Here is a 21,155-nt window from a genome sequence, read left to right on the forward strand (position 1 = left end):
GGAGTGTGTATGTTATGTGTGTATTAGTGTAAGACATTTCACCATAGTGAGCTCCATTTATATGGCCTGTGGCTAAATACTGCGGCTGCATCTCTGCTGCTGTTTGGATCATCTATGAAATATGCATGGTATGAGTCTCCACCTGAGAGTGGCGGAGAGGCGGGTGGGGGAGACACAGCACCACTGTGAGGTCAGAGGGGGCGCTAGAGGAAGACCAGTCACAATGAATTACGCAGAAAACTGGCAGTGCTCTGCACCTCGGGGGATCATGGGAGACCCGTCTCCAGAGTAACAGGGCCTCCATCCCTCTTGCTCATATCCCCATCTGTGACATGATCTGCTCATTAGCTTCCTCTCAACACAGATGCCCCAACAACTGTGAGTGTGTGTGGAACAAATGTGTGTGTGTCTGTGTGTGTTTATGTGTCAGTTAGAGACGTGTTTGTATCTGTATGTGGTAGTGAGGTGTGAAACGCAGCTGATGATGCTGTGGCCCAAAGCAGGAATGCATGCGTGTAAATGTACTGTCTGACAGTTCTGCAGAGGACGCTAATTGGTTGGGTGTCTCAGTCAAGGCTGTTCCAGTCAATAACTCTGGTAGCTTAGTGAGGAGGAAGCGATGAAGGCCATCTTAGCAATGGAGACCTGGGGCCAGACACTCCAGACAGACCTGTTATTAGTGCACTGGAAACCTAAGGGGGGCGACGAAACCAGAAGGGGAAACAGTGAGTCACTGAGGAGGAGGAGAGAGTCAGAAAGAAAAAGTTTGATGGAACAACAAGTATCACCTGCAACATGACTGACATTCGTAAATGAAAACAAAAGTATTTGTTTTAACTTGCCCGGAGTAACAGGTGGGTGTCAAACTGACACAGCTGGATTTTAAAGTCACATTCTGTCCTACGTCTGTGTGTTTTTATGCTGTCTACAAAAAAATAGTGATTCAGTCGACAGATTCTAACCTCTCTGTCTGGTATGTCTTTACTGGGAAAAACCCTCTGACACCTTTTTACATTTGTAAGAAATATTTTACATTCCAGCAGCATGAGTCTGTAATAAGAGGAAAAAAACTGGGTAGGTAGTGTGCGCAGTAAGACACATCAGGGCTGAATAGACAAACAAAAGACCTATATACTATAGGACACAGTACAGGAATACACTGCTTGACCTCTGTAACCTTATAATTATTGGAACAATGAGCACTTATCCACACACACTATCTTGTGACTGTCTAAAGTTTCTACCAGTCCAGACCTATTTGGTTCTGCAGCAGGTTAAAAACCAATTATTGGTATCATTTCATTTCCAATTTGACCTGGATTTTCTGACAGTGACACATTCTAACCTTTTAGGCCGCACAAAAATCCATTCACGGTTCAGATTTCTCCAGCTGTCCAATGGACAAACAGAAGGCGCTCTTTCATAACCTATTAGTGGCAAATACTTCCCCGTAATCCCTCTCAGAATGCATGACTAAGTGTTGGAGCAGGCCTGGCAGCTAACGCCATAATTAGGGGTGTATAATTATTATGTTGGAGGCAGAACAGGAAGCTCTATCAACACAGGGATGATAACAGATGAATTGTGAGGATATTGTCAGGACAGATGCTTGGACCATTCTTCCCTCACTGTGCCAAAAGGCAGCTGTATGTGCGTGTGTTAGTCTGTTTCACTCAATGAGCTGATTTGTTGCCATGGAGAAGGGTTTCTGAAACAGACACGCAGGGTGGATTGTGTTATCCAGGGCAATGCTGGGGATAGGATTTGACAGACAGCACCATATGGGTATGGAAATAACTAAAACATGTGGCAGATTTTGTAGACTTTGCCCCAGCAAGTCGTGTGACAAAGCGTGACGAGGTGTCAGATTTTATCAGCTGTGGCTGACAGAAGTCAATAGGCCAGGCTGCAAACTACGGCAACTCAGAGAGAAGCTGCTGCTGTGACAAGGCAGAAAGAGGAGGAAAAAGGAGGGGGGGAAAAAGACACTGACACTGGAGGAAAGTCACTCTGCAGGGGAGAAGCTGACGGATGGAGCCTGGGTCATTAAGCATGAGGAGCTGCATTTTGTCAGCTCACAAAAGACAAGAAAAAAAACACGCTAGTGGTAGGAATTGTGACAGGGTGTGAAAGAGCAGAGCTGTGCTGAACGCTCTAAAATGCATCTGCTGAACTAATGTAGGTTATGGACGCATGCTGTGTGATTAAACCAAGATGGCGCGTGTGTGTTGTGGCTCTATGAATTGAAAGATTCAACAGGGAGTAAAATGCGCCTCCTTGCCTCTTTCTACTGTACGTTTCCCTTCTTCCTGCTAGCTATGTCACTGATTTCCAAAACGCTGTCAGTCTTCATCTTGTTACCGACAGTCAAGCGAAGCGTTGCCTCCAGGACCAACAAACACGCTGACAATAGTGATGCCTGAGCCTGACGCCACTGCTGGACGCGGTCTCTCCATGGAGACCCAGTGACCGGGGTGGGACAAAAGAATGAAGGGGGGCTAAAACCTCTATTAGTGAAAACAGAAGGGGGGATAATTACTCTGAATAACTCTCAACTGGCAGGATTTGCCCACCCACCATTGAGAGCAAGATAAATTAACTCTCTCTCTGCAGAGGGCGCGAGGAGGGGGAGGGAGAATCTACTCTTGTACAGTCCATGTACAGTACATATGGAATAACGCCGCCACCACCCCCCACAACCCCCCTTACAACCCACATTTACTACTACGCACGCAAACTAGCATACACATGAGCGAACGCACATGCAGGATTAATGCCGGAGGGCGTCTTTACTTTAAAGCTGTGTGCGGCTTTATCGCCCGTTAAATTTATGTTGGGGAAATATGAGAACATCTGTCATAACATGGTCTGATCCACCTAAAGTGATCTAGAGATGGACAGCTAACCCGTACATTATGACAAAGAGACAAATGTGTTGATGCACAGAAGTAGATGTAGCATACAAAAGTGATTGAGGATTTATTGCTGTACGCTACTTCACTTGTGTGTTTGATTCAGAAAAGTATGTGCTGTGCTATACGTTATCTTGTTTCTCCTTTAGCAAAGCAAATTCTTATCTGTATTCTTTTAAACCGATACAAAAGTACAATTACATTTTCCAACACAATGTTAATGTGCGGTGCACTGACAACACTACATCCATTATTATCTGCTTCTCAGCAATGTATCTGCTGCTCGTATCTGCTCTATGTACTGCATGTCTGCAGCACCGTCACATATCTGAAAAGGGAGAAATGTGCTGTCAGTGTACCCAGCGTCCTACCTATGCCCTCGTAGCGGTTTTGCTAAAAGCCTCTTCAAGCAGCCAGTTTTTAATTTGGAAGGCTACTTGATATGGTGCCCCATCAGCCCCCTCAGAGGCAAATGGAGAGACCATGCATGCAAACATGTATGCTCATTACCAAGCGCAAAAAAGGAAATATCATGTGCATTTGCAGCAATCATGTTGGAAACAATAGTCAGCTTATGAGGAGTTTCAGAGGGGACATTTCTTTTCATCTTTATTAAAGATTTATTTACACAAATCTGCGTTGACTGATTTTTTTTGTGCAGAGACAGTAATGTATTACCTGTATAAAGTGAGTATGCCAAAGCTGTTGGCAAACAGTTGTTTATTTACACATCAAGCAGATATGGAGCAACATTGGTCTTCACTTGGTCTCCACTAAGACCTGCAAGTTGCCAACTTTGCCCATCTGTTCTTTGGTGTAGGGCTGGTAGAGGTAGAGTACACTATGTTTATCACAGCTTTTTTCTGAAAACAGCTGACTGTTGAGAAATGATGCCATCGACAGCAGTAAGACAGTAAACTAACAGTGAATTTGTGAGCCAGACACTAAAAAGGTTGCACCTCATCTTATATTTACACCTCTACATTTTGACTCTTGTTGCCTCCATAATATAAAAAAATTGTTCCTATAGCCTATAAACAATTATATAGTTATGCCATTTACCAAGCTTTTCAAAAATGGATAAAAAATTCCCATGAAAATCAATAATCAATGTATTACCCACTCTTATGTAAATAAGGGCCCATATACATTTCCATGATTTATTAAGTTCAGCATGAAAAAACATTATTTTTTAAAGAATTATTACACTACCTTCCTTCCAATACAAATATGCCTCTCTTTTCCAATGCGTGGGAATATTAATGACCTGGCAGCTCTTAAGAACTGGTGCTTCATGTCTAACTAGTTTTTCTTTTTTTGTTTTTTTTTAATCTGTGGGAGTATGTCAGTTGAGCTGTATTGACACACTAGATCATGTTTAATTGCAACACATAAAAGCAGCTCCCTTCAGATCAGACATGGTTTGGAAAACTGATGTGCTTCTTTGGTCCGTCTGGCTAAAACTTTTAATCATTTAGACTCAACATCACAGACCACAAATATCCAGTGGTGGAAGACACATCATACAGCAGGGGTTAAACCTCTGCTATCCCACTCCGCCTGTCCCTCTCAGTCTGTCTCTCAGTTTACTACTAGGAGGTCTGGACACTCATTGGCTCTTGTAATCCGCCTTTGAACAATTAACATCACCGCAAAGAAAAACCTTGCAGGCTGAATGTAGCTAGAGAGGACAACATATTCCAGATGGAGCCATTTTTCACTCTGCTTTGCTTTGTTTTCTTCTGCCATCGGTACAAACTTAGTGTTTGTGAGACACAAAGGCTTTTGAGTAACAACTGGTACCTGAGGGCCTTCCACAATACGTGAACAAGGTTGTTATTTATCCCAACCAGGGCTGTGCAGAATTCCCATGGCTTCCTCTGAAACTTAAGAGGGTCATACGAGGTTTGGTTATGGGGCTAAACAACAAAATTAAGACACCAGTGTTCCTCCTTTTGATAGGATAAAACATTCAGAAAGTGGCGGAGTGAAAAGCCTGACATTAATAAAGAATGCTGAAGTAAGAAGGGCAGTGTTCATCTAAAACTAAATAATTATATAGCTGGGAAGGAAATTACAGTTGCTCAGTAATTTCCAGACAAAAGCCTTTTGATAGTATATGGGAAAAGAGAGTGTTATACAACGGAGGAAGAAAAAAAAAAAAGATACAAGCAACAAGAAACACATGCTTGGTGGCACACATATCCAGTTTCCTTTGGAGAGAGGGAGAGGAAGCCACAAAGAACAAGGCAACAAGGTGGAAACATTCCTTCAGCTCATACTACCTGTCATCTTATACTGTGACTTTGTTTTGCTTTTTTGATCCAGAAACTGGATGCACACCCTCGTTGCCATTATGAAACCCTGTCAGCTGGCAACTTTCACTCAGGAGGGTTTTTTTGTTGTTTTTTTCTAAAAGGGAGGATGAGAACGGCTTGAAACGAAACACTCACACTTGATATTGAAGGAGGCATTGGTGGAGTGGAGCAGCTCTCCCGTGGCCTCGTTCCGTGCGACGCACTCGAAGCTCCCTGCGTCCAGCTGGCGATCCACGGCGGTGAACTTCAGGTTGCTGCCCTCCATGAAGCGCCTCTCGCTGTTTTGCAAGGGCTGGCCGTTGTGGTGCCAGCCGTATGTGATGTCGGCCGGATCACTGACCTCGCAGCGTAGCATGGCGCTGCGGCCATGCAAGGCATCCTGGGACTTGGGCTCCTTGGTGAACTGGATGGTAGCAGCGTGGATGGCCAGAACTGGAAGAGGAGGAAGAGAGAGAGAGAGAGGGAAAGTAAATGACAGAGGATTAGAATGGATCTGCTGTTAACATTTTACTGCTTTTTCCGTTCATTAAGTGTGTGCCATAGCGACCACTTAGCCTTGCGGAGGAATGCGATGTTTAGACAATACTGGCTAGCTGTGAATTATTTTGTCGTAAAATTATCAGACCCAACGCGGAGAAAATACGTTTTCCCGTTAGTGGGGCTATGACGTGATCACTCACACTCACACTCACACACACACACACACACACACACACACACACACACACACACACACACACACACACACACACACACACACACACACACACACACACACACACACAATCAGCTCAGGGAGACGCATCTCTCAAACAAGACCACGCACACTTACATTTTTTATTTCCCCCCATGATGCTGTGTACAAGCTCTGTGTGAGAGACGTGTTTTCTGCTCTATTTACCCTCATCTCAGTGGAGAAAATGACATGAGTGTGACTTGGTCTGAGGCTGAAAGAACACTTCACAGTCAGTTCTCTACGCTACAGTTAGAAGCCAAGAGTTCACAAAACACAAGATACTGAGGACAGATAATGAAAACAGAAGAACGGAGTCACAGTACGATTAGATTTGTTTCGTCCGTGTGTGTTTCCCATTTTTATTTTTCCTTTTTTTTTTTTTTTAAATATCAGTCACGGAACAACTCGAACTTCAAAGAGCACTGCAGTAGTATGTGTTAACAGAGTTATGATCAACATCCATCAGCTAACAAATTAATCTTCATATTTCATGATTCTTGGATTAAGAAACACGAATGTTTTCTTTGTAAAATTGCCAGTCACTCGCTTATTCCAGCTCAATGTAATACAGTCACACCCCTCCACCTGAAAATTCCTGTATACTTCCTGTTGAAGGGCCAAAAAAAAGACAACATATTAATCATCATCACTAATATGTCTTTCATGAGAACAACTCCAGCTGCACTCTGTCATCGTGTTTTAGCAGCTACCACCATGAACTGCTCATCAATAACCAACTCCACAGTTTGTCATAGCCCTCATGTGTCCTGCCCAACACAATGTTATCATACCTGAAGTCAAGGTTTGTTATCATAAGGAAGGGTTCACCGCTAGAGTCAATTAAGCATACCTACACCTGCGTAACGGTGTGTGTGCATGTGTGTGTGGTGGAGGTCTTCATGGTCCTCTTGCAGGCAAAAAGCCAAGTAAAAAGGAGGATCTTTCAATAATGTTAAATCAAAGAGCCTGCTGAAGACGAGCCAAGGTAATTCCTCCATCTTTGACCCTCCTAATCCCACCGCTCCTGTCCTTCTCCTGCCTGTGCATCTCTTCATCAGGCTCACCTTTGTCTCAGCTGCAGGTGGCTCGAGTCGACAGACACGCAGGCAGAGGAAGACGCAGCAAGGCAGAAAGGCCGATCAAGCATGCCAGGTGAAATAAGCTTGCCTTAAATGCCCCCTTTACCTTACATTCTGCAGACAGGAGGAAGATCTATACATAGGTAGAGATCTAAAAATATACCAAACAGTTAGCTTGAGATGTGGACCGCTGTGAATAATGTCAGCAAGAATAAAATACAGAATCTACCATCAAATACTGCGCTAGAAATAAAGAGGAATGTCTGGGTGTTATTGCACATGAATGTCTCCAGCGTAAGTAAAGACAAAGTGAACACAATGTGCGTTAAAGCTAAAAACTACTGCTGAATGCCTCCTCACTTAGCATGCCAGCAACTGCATTAAAGAGCTATCCTGATAAGAAAATAGCTAAAACAATAGCCACTTCTCCTTTATTTAAGGACACAAGACAGCAATCCCCATGAAACGCTCTCCCATGATGGTACAAATCCGCACACATCTCCACTGATGCACAGTGTAAGATTAGCACAAGAAATGTGTCCCTTCAAGGCCCAAACACAAACACGCTCAGTCTGACAAGGTCACTCCATGTGCAGGCAGCTGGAGTGAGAAAATGTTCCCTGGGAGTAAGGATTTTACAGACAGCTATGACATTAACGTCAAACTGATCAAAGCAGTCATGCAGTACTTCTCCGAAGTCCAGAGAACAACAACTGAATATGTCAGACCATCACCATCTGTGCTGCCCAACATGTCACATTTCCTTGAGAATGTCCTGTTGGACCTTTGCTATGACTGGTCTTTGTAAAGCACTTTTATATGAATTCACTTCGGGATTTAGATATCTATCGCCAACTGGTCACACAACTGGTCACACATTTTTTCATTTGGTAAAACAGCTACATAGCAACTGATGAGAAAATGACACTATACTTCAATGTTATTATTTTTAGTCTATCATAATTTCCCCAGGTCTGCCAGACAGGTGGATCGATGGCTTCTTTGGGGGAAGGGGAATTGAGTTTTTTCCCCCATGGAGACACTGTATTAGAGGTCACACAGTACAATGACCTTTCTTTCAGCAGTAAATACAATGTGGGGGAGAAATGTACGGGGTCCAGGAGAAACACCTGCTTCCAGATGATTGGCTTTTACGTTACTGTATCAGGCCAAAATATCTCACTTCCTCACCTTAATTTGTGCCAGCTAGACTGAAATGACAACCATCTTATAATGTGTTTCCATACATAGATTTTAAATTTAGTTGTGTTAAATTAAATCAAATTAAATTTCTTTTTCACATTTTCTGTCATGCTCTGTCTCAACATGGGAAGACAGTCTTGTGAGAAGGTTTGAGCTAACTAAATCATTCTTCCCTCATCTGAAATGAGCTCTAGTACGGTTGCTTCACATGATTTATTGCACAAAGGATTATTCTAACTTCACTTCTGTACAAGAAAGTGGTCTCAAACTATTCTCCTAAGAGTCTGAATTTGTTCCATCTGTGTAAAGCTGGGATAAAAGGCAGCAGATGGGTTGGAAACACCAACAGAGTCATCCCCAACATCCACCTCAAACAATCTATCAAGTAATGTTCACAGACAGCGCGCTGCCTCCATGCCAAGCTTACAGCTGGGGTGTGAGGTAGCGTGCCAACTTCCATCACACTGAGCCTCCTCTGTGTACGGTGATGTTGCAAGCTTTGGTAAAGGAACGGCAGAGCTGTGGCATGCAGTTGATGGTTTCATTTGAGATGCACGTTGACATACAGTGTGTGTGTGTGTGTGTGTGTGTGTGTGTGTGTGTGTGTGTGTGTGTGTGTGTGTGTTTAGACAGGGAATTACTCCTGGGAAAAGTTCCAGCAGAGACAGCACATACAGATAAGGTGTTTTCACATACCACAGGATGACAGACAAGAGGGAGAGAGAGAGGGTAGAATGAGGCACAGTCAATCACATCTGAGGAAATCTGCCAAGTTTACTGTACTGTTCAAACAGGGAAGGCATCATGACCTACATCTCTCAAACACACCGAGGCCCTGCATTTCTAACACTCATATAAACAGACTTCAAAAGGCATAGACATATAAAAGCACACAATCATATACAGCTGCCATCCCCAATACCCTCTACCACCATGACGTAGGCACACTGAAACAGACTTCTAAAGTTGTGTGTGTCTGACCAAATCAATACAGTTTATTTGGTTCATGCTTTTCATTGAGTCACACAAGGGCTGGAGGAAAGGGAATGCTTGGCTGTGCACAGAGTGACATTTCAAAGAGATAAGCGGGGCCAATGGTATCCAAACTCCGACCGAGGGCCCTTCAAAGTGAGAGTGGTTGAAAGGGAGAGTTATAGATAAAGGGCGAGACAAACATTGGGGTGGGGAACACATGATGGGAATGCTCTTGTGACAAAAACTCTTCAATGCTAGGACTAAGGTGATGAAAGGAGGACATTTCTTGAACTAACCATAGAACAAAGAACTACAGTTCGGTTAAATTAGAATAAATTATCAAAGGTGCTGTGTGGAGTTTTTGGAGCATCATGGGGCATTTTTTATGAGGGGTTTCCCATTTTGTTTTGTTTTGTTTACACATTCCTCACATCGGTTTCACGCTATTCTTTCGAGCGACAGTCAGTGGGTGTAACACGCAAAGAAGCGTAGCAATGTGCCATGAAAGGGAGTGAAGAAGACTGTAAGCTATCAAACATGAATGTAAACAATGCAGGATTAAAAAATAAATAATCAGCTTGGCAAATGTTGTATGAGGAATGAAATGCATTCAACATGTTTGTTAGACCTCACGGGTACACATATTGAGTTTTGATGAGAAACACTGAATGTAAACATAACTTTTGTTTGTTTTAAAGAAAACTCCACAGAAAACCTTTAAGTTTTAGCTTTTACCAATTAATATTCCTATAATGGTTTCATTGGTAGATTCTTTTCAGGATGAATAGTTTTGTCTATAAAATATCTTTAAAAAAATATAATGGCCCTTGTTTGCTTTGACCAACCAATAATCCAAATCCCAGATATTTAATGTAAAACGATCCAAACAGACAGAGAAAAGCTGCTGGACCCAGTAAATGTGCAGCATTTTTTCATGACAAATGACTTCATAATTAATTAATCATTGAGGTTTCCACTGTCTGACTATTCAATTAGAGTCTTTTTCTAACCCAAAAAGCTTCATAACAGGAAAGGAATATGATGTCTTAATAAATCAAAGCTGGAAAAAACTGTGCAAGGCGCGAGCACTCCTTCTCCAGGGAGCCTCCATCTATTTGCAGATAAGGAAAAAAAAACAGAAAACAAAAAACTGAGTCCTGACTCTGATTCCAATCAATATGCACTTGCTGGGTAAAGCACACGACGGATACGCTAATGCACCCAGATGAGCAGTGATAGTCATGAAATATTAATAGTTCTTTGTTTTCAAAATAGTTTCAGTTTCCCCGGATTTCGATCAACGTATCAGGAAAGAAGTTGGATGAACAAGAAAGTAGGTTAAAGATGGAGGGGGAAACTGCTGAGAGGGGTAAAATATCTGCACACAGGGATTCTCCTCTTCAACTCACTGCACTGCCGACCCCATTAAGCCTGGCTCGGCTGTCAGGGCTGTCAGGTGGAAGTCTCCTTTAAGTCGGCCTGACAGCCAGAACCCACAATAATGGGCTCATCAGCAACCCGTTCCTCCATTCTCTCTTTCTCAACTTTGTCTGCTGGCACGGGCAGGCAGAGGTGGCCGAGGTGAATCAGATTTCAAGACAAACTATACTATATCGTCATATCAGGTTAGGAAGGAATGGAGTCAAAGAAAGCGGGTATGTGGGTAATGTGTGCATTATCAATAAACATTAACAATGAAATCAATATCCAGATAGGACAAACTGTGTGCGGTTAATGAAGACTGCATACAGGCTTTTATTGTGCAGATTTAAGTTTTATACTAAAGCGGAAAAAAACTGTAAAATAGGTACTGTATTTTAAAAAAAGTAGATAAAGTAGAAAGAAAGATAAGAACCCTAATTCCTTCAGGTAACCAGTGACATCAAAGAAGTTGTTATCTTATCAGGGAAGATCCTGTAATCAGGGCTGTGTTTCTTCAGCATAATAAAGTTATCTCTGGAACTGCTGGTGGGGGGGAGGGGTGACGACAACCAGGGATGACATGCAGGACTTAGGCTGCAAATGGTTAAAGGGGAAAACACCCGTGCATGCATAGACACACACAGCAGCACCCACAAATACTTGGCACCAGACACACCCGTCGTGGGAGCTCAAATAGCCCGTATGTAGTTTAACAGCCTCTCAGTGGACCGCATCGAAGCAAGACAGCTGTTCTAAAATGTTTAGAGTGACAGGAGAGCGGAGCGAGGAGTCTAGGAGTCGCAGTGTGAGTGTTGCTGACGGAGCGTGAGACAGTGATTGGGGCACTCAACTCAGCTATTAGATGTTAATCTCAACGGCGCCTCTGCATCGTAGACACACAATTCCCAGAATCTCACACATTGAACTGCTGCAGATATCCTTTAAACGCTCTTTGTTAATGAAATATCCATTCAGGAGTTTCAAGTCTTTAATCTATCCAAAGTCACTCTTCTCCTTCGCCATCGTTAATTAAGACACGACTACCATTCCACGATCACTCTATTTTCATTACTCCCTAGTCTCCCCAGCCACAAAATCTACATAACCCAATTAAGGATAAGAGCAGAGAGACTCCAGATAACATCAGCCCTCTTTACTCAAACTGCACGCACTGACAACAAACAGCACAACTTTAAAAGAGATGGCGCAGGCACGATTAGAGCGTCTCTGATCAGATCAATTATTAACAACTCCAAGGAGTTCACATGAAATCTCAAAGAGAGCTTAGCATGATTTGGAAGCAGACTGAAACATCTTATTTAGTTAAGGGCAACCAGGAGGTCAGACAAGAGCATACACGATGAGCACAGACTGGAAAAACATGTCATCAATTTTTCAACGTGTAGAGGATGGGTAGAGAAGGAACACTAATGCAAAACTACTCTCTCTTTAAAAGCATCTATTTTAGCAGCCGCAGTGCCATTTTCATAGAGTTTAAACGTGGCAGGATACACAAGTCTACTGCCCTCTGGTCACCTTTTAGAGGAAAAAGTTAAGAATCAAAATCCAGTGGAGTGGATCATCCTCTTCATCGTTTGGGTCAGGTAATGAGGTCACCTTAACAGTGCTCCATTAACATGTCAGGCATGCCAGCAGTGGGTAGGGGAAAAAATGTAGATCGTATTTTTATTTCCAGCAATTTGGCAAATCGCTGCAGATTCCTGTTGCGGAACTGGAATGCCAAGCTGACAAGATTAGCATTTCTGCTATGGTGGATGTCAAACAGAGCGAAGGAGAAGAGGAGGAGAAACAGTCTCCCTTGAGGACAGGACAGTTAGATACACAGTGTGGTGAAATAGACACGCATCAATGATTTGAATTAGTTTTAACCTACTTGGGAGGAAACCCTGGGTATCCTATACTTTTGGAGAATCAACGGAAATGTGTTGAAAGTAATGAAAGTTGGTATTGAGTGCCTGGTCAGACTCTCTTCTCTTGTTTAGTGATCTAAAAATCAAGAAACCAACTTAGACTAACTTCTCTTTAGGCAGAAGTCTTTATGTAAGACTGAAGCAAACAAATAACTTTTGGTATTTGGCACAAATATTAAGAATAAATTAAATGAAACCAGGCTGCTTTTTTAAAATTAACAATACAATACAACTAAATATTATCAAAATAGTCCTAAAGAAAAGACTAATATCAAATGCAACTGCTAAAATTCTAGATGCTGTTTGGGGACTGTATTAGTTAAACAGTGGTACAATGAATTTCATGTCTACTGTTTAGTATTAGTAGTAACCATATGACAGCCAAATACTTTAAATGTTAAAGATCAAGTCATCATATCTTGATGAAATCTCAAAAGTGATAGCATGGATGAGTGTCATGCTGGCATTTGCAGAGAGAGGCAGATAACCATCTGCCAGAGTGAAAGCAAGTGTGCTTTTAAAGGCTGAAATAAAACCTCAGATGAAAAACCGTGATAGCCTCGTGCTCAGTTGTGTTTGTGGACCAAGATGTCAGAGAGATAAATTAGAGCAGGAATGAAGAGCAAAGTCATGGGAAGCACTGAGGCACCCTGACAGAGCTGTCATTAGCTGTCAACATATTACTAGATGTGTGTGTGGTGTGTGTGTGTGTTTCAGTTTTCCACTAACTGAGTTGCCTCCCCTGGCTGGCAGGAGATCTTGCTTAAAGCTGACAGTGTTATGGTCCCATAAACACAGTGGAAAAACCCAAAAGGGCATAAAACAGGTAAGGCTGTGCATTCTGATTTATTAAGACTGTGATATCACAACAAATTGCAATTTAAATTCCTTCTAAAACAAAACATGTGAAAGATAAATATATTAGAGAGAAGTGTGACTGCATTAGTGTCTCAGGGAAGACACATCACACAATGTTGGACAATGTGTATCATGGTCAACAACAGGTATTAAAAGTGTAACCAAGCGTAATAAAAAAAGAGTCTTCGGTGTAGAAAACAAAGCACTATTTACAGAAAAGTAGAAATCTCAGATACTGATGTCAAATTGAGTTTATTTTTGCTAGAGGTGCATTCTCACGCTTCAGCGAACTCTTGGTCAGTATTTTTAACAATGCTGTGTGTCAGCAATCGTTTTTTTTGTTCTCCAACGTGAATTAGACAGAGAAATCACCAGTGCATGAAGCTGAAATGCCACCCAAACAAAGAGGCCGGGTTGCCTTATTTAACTCGACAGCAGAGACATTAAACAGGACAGAGTCAGACCAGGTACAATGTCTCTGTCTAACCATTGTAAAAGGAGTAACAGTCTGGTTCACCAGACTGCTCTCATTATTGCAGACTTAACTAGCTGAAGGCTGCAACTGCCAATTGTTATTATTATTGGTTAATCAAGTCATTTATTGGAATAATTGATTAATCATTTACTGCAAGGTTATGGCTTTAAACGGCTTGTTTTGTCCAACCAACAGTCCCACACTTAAACATATTCACAGTGATCCTCATATTTGAGAAGCTGGAACCAGCAGATGTTTGGTATTTATGCAGGACATACGACTTAAAGGAATAGTTTGACATTTTGGGAAGGACACTTATTCGCCTTCTCAGGAGTTCGATGAGAAGACTGAAACCACTCCCATCTCTGTACACTACATATGAAGGTAGAGCCAGCAGCCGGTTAGCTTAGCTTAGCATATATACTGAAAAAAGGGGGAAACAGCTAGCCTGGCTCTGTTCAAAAAAACACCTACCAGCAACTGTAAAACTCACTATTTCATATATTATATTAAGTTGGGGGCAGCAGGTGATTGACTAATGGAATAATTGATAAAGTTTAGATAGATTTTGGTCCACAAAATTTTACAGTGTACAGTGCAGGGTCTCATTTCAGGGTTTATAAATGATATCTGAGCCTCTTCAGGTGTGAAAAAATAGACAATGTTCAACCTCAGCCATTACAGAGGCACCCCCCACTCTATCAACCTGAAATGGATCAAAGCAATACAAAAGAATGAGTCCCTGCTGTCTCTTCCCATTAGATCCAGAAAACTGACCCCAGGTAGTATTTTATTCTCTGTGAGGCATACATCAGCTCCGCACATCTCTGTGTTCATTCCTCTGCTTCTAATTGAAAACCGTGTTCAAAGCAGCAGAGCCAAGCTGCCTTTTTTTTTTTTTTTTTTAACCACTAACACTGGTATGTACACTTGCTTCCTTAATTCAATCACTGCTCTTATTGTACCAGGTAATTGCACAGCGGAGTGGTCTCTGCAACTTGCTCATGTGCAAAGAGAGAGCCGGGCTTATTATAACAAACCTCAGTGAGATCTCTATCAGTTTATGCCTGTTTCTCTCCATCTTCCCACTGACAGCAGGGAGCGAGCTCTGCACCAACTAGACAAAGACCCCTCTCCCCAGCTTATTGTCAGGCAACATTGGCATGGCAACCGGCATCCAACCTCTCCAGGTGGACCAGAGTGCTCCATCGTTCTGCTTCGCTCCTCCCTCATACAGCAGCAACAGTCATCCATGAAGAGGTTTCTAGCATGATCCCCATTCTGACAACTCTTAAAATTATCTCTTCCATCAGAAACATGACACTGATTGCATTTTAGCGGTGATTTTTTTGGATTGCAGAAATTAATTTCCCCCAGAAAACGACTTGACATGGCATTTTGACAGAAGTATGTAACCTCTCCTATGCTGTTACGAAATGCCCCCTCATCCCTCCTAACGAGCCGCTGCTTGCCAGCACACCTCTGCCTTTGAAATGAAGAAGTGCTCCATATGGTCTCCGTGACAGGAAAAATAATAAAAAACACTCATGTAACAGTGTGAGCAGGCGGGGGGAACAGGCGTCAGCCATAAATCTCTTAATAAGCGCACCAGGAGGCGGTCAGCAGCATCAAAGTGTTTGCTAGGCCCCACCCAAACGCTCCTTCGACTGTGTTTTAATAGGCCACCCATCCTAGGCCATTACCGCCTCATTATGAGTCGTACTAGGAGGCCTACGGCGGACTGGGACAAGTTTTGCCCCAGAGGAACACTAGTAGGGATCTCTATTTTATAGCCAGCAGGAAAGAGATTTATAATCATGGCTCATAGTTTAAGCAGGGAAATATACTGGACTGAATAATTTGTATTCATCCTATCCACAAAAATCTACATTCCGATAGAATTAGAGCACATTTTGTACATCCAATTCTTTTATATCATTATTAAGCTTCACCATTACATTCCAATGTCAAGCTATTCCATATTATCACATGATGTATACATGGCAGTTCACAGAGAGCGTGATCCGCTTGCTTTACGACAGATGGAGCTTCAATACACGAAGAAGCCTTCCAGAGAAGATATGAGCTCCGTCTCTCATCACCCCCCGCTGCTCTGTCCCTCTACACCAGGCTTCATAACTGTCATGCTGTATCGAAAATAGAGACATCTGAGCACGGCCAGCTCTCACCAATTTTCAACACCCACTCATAAAAGGCTGACTGCTGAAACACAGGCAGCCTAATGCATCTCTGTGTAACCCACGTATGCTGAGGACAGAACATGAGCCGACGGGGAGCGAGGGAAGAGTGGAACAGAGGAAAGAAAGGAGCACTGAGAAAAGGTTATACAATTTGTCTGGAACGCCCAAACGATGATGATGAAAAACCTTTGCGGCGTCCACAGATCTGATCCTGGCCATGAAAGGGGACCATGGGTATTATTACCCATGGCGCATAGTAATCTGGAGCCACAGCCGTCCCCTGCAGCTGTGCTCTTATGAGACAGAGTGAATATGGGAGCAATTATTAGATTAAGACGGATTAGGCTTTGCTCAGGTAAGGCAGGTTGGGTCGTTCCTGTCTCTTTGGTCCTGAAAAACTGGGCACTAATCCAGTAATGGCACCGCTTTTAGAAAGAAAACCGAAAAGTGCAGCAGTGGAGAATAAAGGCTGCCATTTCTTCTATGTATTTTTAAGTTGGTTTTGTTTTTATATACAACAAAGGCTCTACACACAGCCAACATGAAAGCCTAATGCAAACTGTTTACACAAGTAAGTGCTATAACTACCCGGCAAAGGTCCTGAGCAAAAATTAACAGAGGATTTAGTAACAAACTAAACATAAAGGAACGGTAATGTCAAACATCTGGGGTCACACTCTACAATATTTTTCCAGCGTTATGAGCCAAAGATGGAAGATTAAGTCACAGTGGAACAGAGGAGCTCAGCAGTTTGCAGCCAGGCTAAACACACAAGTCTGATAGATGTTTCAGACTAAAGAGTCATCTTTTAAAATGGGAGTTGGTTGCATGGTTAAATCTTCCTCTGCAGGCTTGTAGACGACGCCTAAACGGAGTAATATGACAGATATGAGATAGAGCAGAGGGAAGAAGTGGGATGCTGTTTCCAAGTGTCTTGCTTTCTGAAATATGATCTGTAAGGAAGAACAACTCAGATGGATTAAACAGAAAGAGAGGGGGGAAAATACCTCCGCTGCACAACCCAAAGCCAAACATGTAGACTTGGGGCGGAAATCTTACAGAGTGTGGCAATCATGGGACAATATGTCTCCAGAGTGACAGGGGCTGCTTTTCGCATCAGAGGAGGTAATAAATGATGGCTCCCTCGCTGGCCCTGGCAGCAGATGGGCGCTGAGTCCTTGGCTGCCAGTGCCGGTCTCTTCTCTGCAGGCGGCTCTGGCTAATGCCTGCACCTCAGCTATGTCCAGACATGAGTGCCAACCAGGAATGTGGTGGCACTCTACAATTCCCTGGCACACTACCCAGCGTGGAGGGAAGAGAGCCGAGATAAGATGCAAGGAAGAGGAGAAGACTTTCAGAATAAAGGGTAGAAAAAAGGAGAAGAGGAGTGCTTGAATGCTTGTTTCAGTCACTCTGATTGTAGCCTATATTTAGCTCAGAGTCATTGGGGCTTTTGGCTTAATACAGGCTGTAAAAGAGAGTCATTACTGCTGCTATCTCACACTGAGGAGGACAGGAGATTGTGTGGGAGATAAAGCAATGCCTTTGAGTATTACAATTTCATTCTAGGTCAATCCAGTGCCACTGCCTCTGCTGCAGCATCCAACTGCTAATATATTTAAGCAGGATAATTAAAAAAGAGGTTTGAAATTAGATTCCTCTTCCAGGGCAGTATCAATTTTATGATCTAATGAGACAGAATAAAGGACGAGAAGATGGAATTCTTAATGGTGGATGGATGGATTAACATGCCCATTCTTAAAAGTCAGATTCTTTCAGTCACTCAATAGACCTCCTGAGAACAATGAGGACTCCATTAAACTCTCTCATTCTGTCTCTCTCCATCACAATATAACGTTCTATCTGTCATTGGCCTTCGAAAGTGTGTTTTAAAAGCTTCCTGAATCCCTCTGGTAAAAGCATTCTGCAATATCCTCATCTAAGCAACTGTGAAAGACTACTTTTTCTTTTTGTTCTACTGAATGCACCCTTAGGCCATGTCCTTGACTGAAGCTGACAAAAGACACAGAAAAATGCCAGACCTCTGACATACAAGTTCATGAAAGCAAGGAAAGAAGGCAGTGTGCATCAACCTTGCTCTTTTCATTTAGAAAAACTGTTTTAAGACATGGGTGGCCTCCTGGACTCTCTATATCTACCTCTCCCTCCCTTCCTCCCACACGCAAACACACACAGATGTTGATGCTGGCAGGAGGGAGTCAAACAAACCTGGCAACCAGGTTGTTTCCAGGACCAGTCGGCTCTGTGGTTGTAGGTTTCCTAGCAGAGCTTGGCTGGCTCTGCAGAGTGAGCTCAGTGTAGTCACCACAGTTTAATTAGCCACAACCTTACTGGACAGACGTCTACTGTAACTGCAGTCACTGGAGTCTCTCCTGCTGTAAGAAAGGTCCCTGTGACTGTGGACCACATAGGTGTGAGTGTGTTTTTATGAATCTTTTGACTCTATAAACACCAGAGCAGAAAGTTTCAGTGGGAGATCTCCAATTCTGCACATATAAAGTCTAAATATGCCATTGCTCTATATTCCACAGATCCTTAGATTAGTGTGATGATTTATGTTTCATGCACATGAAATGAACAATAATGACACATGGTTGGAATATTCCAAAATCACTAACAACAAAAAGCACATGATATTTGCTAACTGGATTACAGCTCGCACTTTATCCACAACAGAAAATATTTCAACCTTTCACAAAAATCGACGTCCGTAAACTGGTTATGATCAAAACTAAAAGGAAAATCTGGAGATTTTTCAGTCTTTTTTTGAATTAATGCTAAATTGTTTGAATATTGTATCAGCTACAATAAACTGCATTAACTTATCAGAACGGAAATGCTAAAGCAGCAACAAGCAAAATACCTCAGGCCCCCTAATTCAAAACACACACAACCAGGTCCAAATACCAGGAAATAAAAATCCAGCTAAGAGCAGACATGACACACAAGGAACTAATTGTACACTTAATGAGAATGTGTGTCATCTAAATAAAATCTGACATCAAAAGCATCCCATTATGAGAGTTAAAGGGCTGGTGAGTGCGTCGTTCCAACACTGTTGCCAGTGTTTTTTCATACATCTGTAACCCAAATGATTATAATTAGGTTGTATTATCTTTTAATTAAGGAAGGCACTCAGTGGCGTCATGTTTGAGAGCCAGCAGGTGGTCTATTTGCACAGCCATGAGGAGCAAGGAAAGTGGGGGATGGTGATAAACTATTTCAGTACTTTACTGTATTTTGGTTTTCTACACCCTGTTCAGAAACCTGGTATCTTCTATAAACATACTCCAGTCTGAGTCAAGATCCAGATGAGACAAACTGCAGTTCATACCTAGCATTTGAATCAGTTTAAAATATATTACGATGGACCATCCGTTTGATTTATGTACGGAAATAACTCACCTTGTCTTTTACAAGACTTTACCTCAGATACGGATTGCAAAACAAAACCAAGTTGTTTGGCATATAAAAATGATTTGGGAGGTTTGTCATGCAATACACAAAGATATGATCAGTGCTTCAAATGTCATTAGAGTAATCTGATCATAATATTCTGAATGTTTTTTTTATGTTTTATTGACGTGACCATTTGTAACTGGATTATTCAAGATGTGTTAAAGGGACCTTAGAGACTGCCTAGCATCAATGACAAAGTTCTTAAGGACATACAACTGTGGTTATGCATGCATACCTTCAAAGACGTCCATTTCCAGTTATTTTTTCTAGCTTTAAATCTCACACACTTAGGAGTGTTTGCATCGTTGTGTTAATCTTTTTATGCAAAGAGTGTTCCAGAAAACCATTAGCAGATATTTATCGTTGAGAGTTAAATGCATCAATTCTCCGTTTTTATTTACATTTGCCATATAATGTAGTATATGAAAAGTACAAAGCAGTATAAGTGCCACTTTCAAATCTCATGGGATGACTTTGTGTGCGCTGTAGGGGGTTCATGACATTTGCAGTGCCTCTGATTATTTGAATAACAGAGGAATGGGCAGGATGCGGCAGACCCCCTGTGAGGCTTAGCATTTAGCTTTGAAAGCAATGTTTGTGTTAGCATAGAGAGAGCTGCGTGTACTTTAAACCTCAGTGCTGAAGAGAGAAGAAGTGGGAGGACAAAGAAATCAACCACAAATATCTAATGTCTCATTTTCACTTCCAGACATGTCGAACGAATATCTGATTTAGTTGTCCATTGTACACTTTCTGTTCCATTTAGTCATAAATAATTAACAGACTATCAGGTGGGTGCTGGCTGTAGCGCATGGATACATACTGATGAAGGATGACTAACGAGTAATAAGCAGTGGACAGATGAATCAAATTAATAAGATAACAACTAAAAACAATCTCTCAAACAAACAGACCCTGCCCCATTTCCTTCAAAATAACAGTCTGCCATCCTCGACAAAAAAATGACTCAAACTTTCAAAATCAAAGGGATTCCTGGATATGAGTATCTGCTAAATGCCTTTGTTGTAATTGTGTACTGTTACACAAGCTGGCTTTATTTAAGCACTGCAACGTAAAGCTACCATTATTATGGACCATCACACATCTACTTACTGGCGGCGTTACTTGGCAACACCCGCCACTCGTGGTGTTTCCACCCACTCAGGTTGAGCTGAACACGGTCAAGGTGATTATGTTGTTTTTATGAACAATTCAACAGCTCTGTGCTCCCCCCTTCACACCTGTGTGTTGAGAAAAAAGTGCTTTGTGTTCACACTGCAAGGACGAAAGAAACAAGGCTGTATCAACTAAAACCAGATTACTGTAGGCTCACCACCTCATATGCACTGTAGATTAGGGGTCTCTGGACAGGAAATGAAATGTTTGGTCTGTCCACGTCGTGGCTGTGTGGAGTGTTTGTCCAGGTACGGCACCTGTTGATAGGCATCTAGACACTAACACAGTGAGAGCGGGGATCTGAGATAGGACAGGAAGACAGACTTCCTTAGGGATAAGTGTGACCGATAAACGTCAACACAAAAGGGGTTTAAGACGGTGGGTACAAC

General features: G+C 42.3%; 1 protein-coding gene across 1 annotated transcript in view; it reads right to left on the reverse strand.

Annotated features, from left to right (window-relative positions):
* The window catches only part of ptk7b (protein tyrosine kinase 7b), a 72,198-nt gene that overhangs the window by 18,368 nt on the left and 32,675 nt on the right, over positions 1-21,155 (reverse strand). The window contains exon 2 of the mRNA XM_051428104.1: positions 5,366-5,662. Coding sequence (XP_051284064.1) covers positions 5,366-5,662 — 297 coding nt within the window. The remainder of the gene's footprint in view (positions 1-5,365; positions 5,663-21,155) is intronic.

The sequence above is a fragment of the Dicentrarchus labrax genome, unplaced genomic scaffold (genome assembly GCF_905237075.1).
Source record: "Dicentrarchus labrax unplaced genomic scaffold, dlabrax2021, whole genome shotgun sequence".
NCBI classification, from domain to species: domain Eukaryota; kingdom Metazoa; phylum Chordata; class Actinopteri; family Moronidae; genus Dicentrarchus; species Dicentrarchus labrax.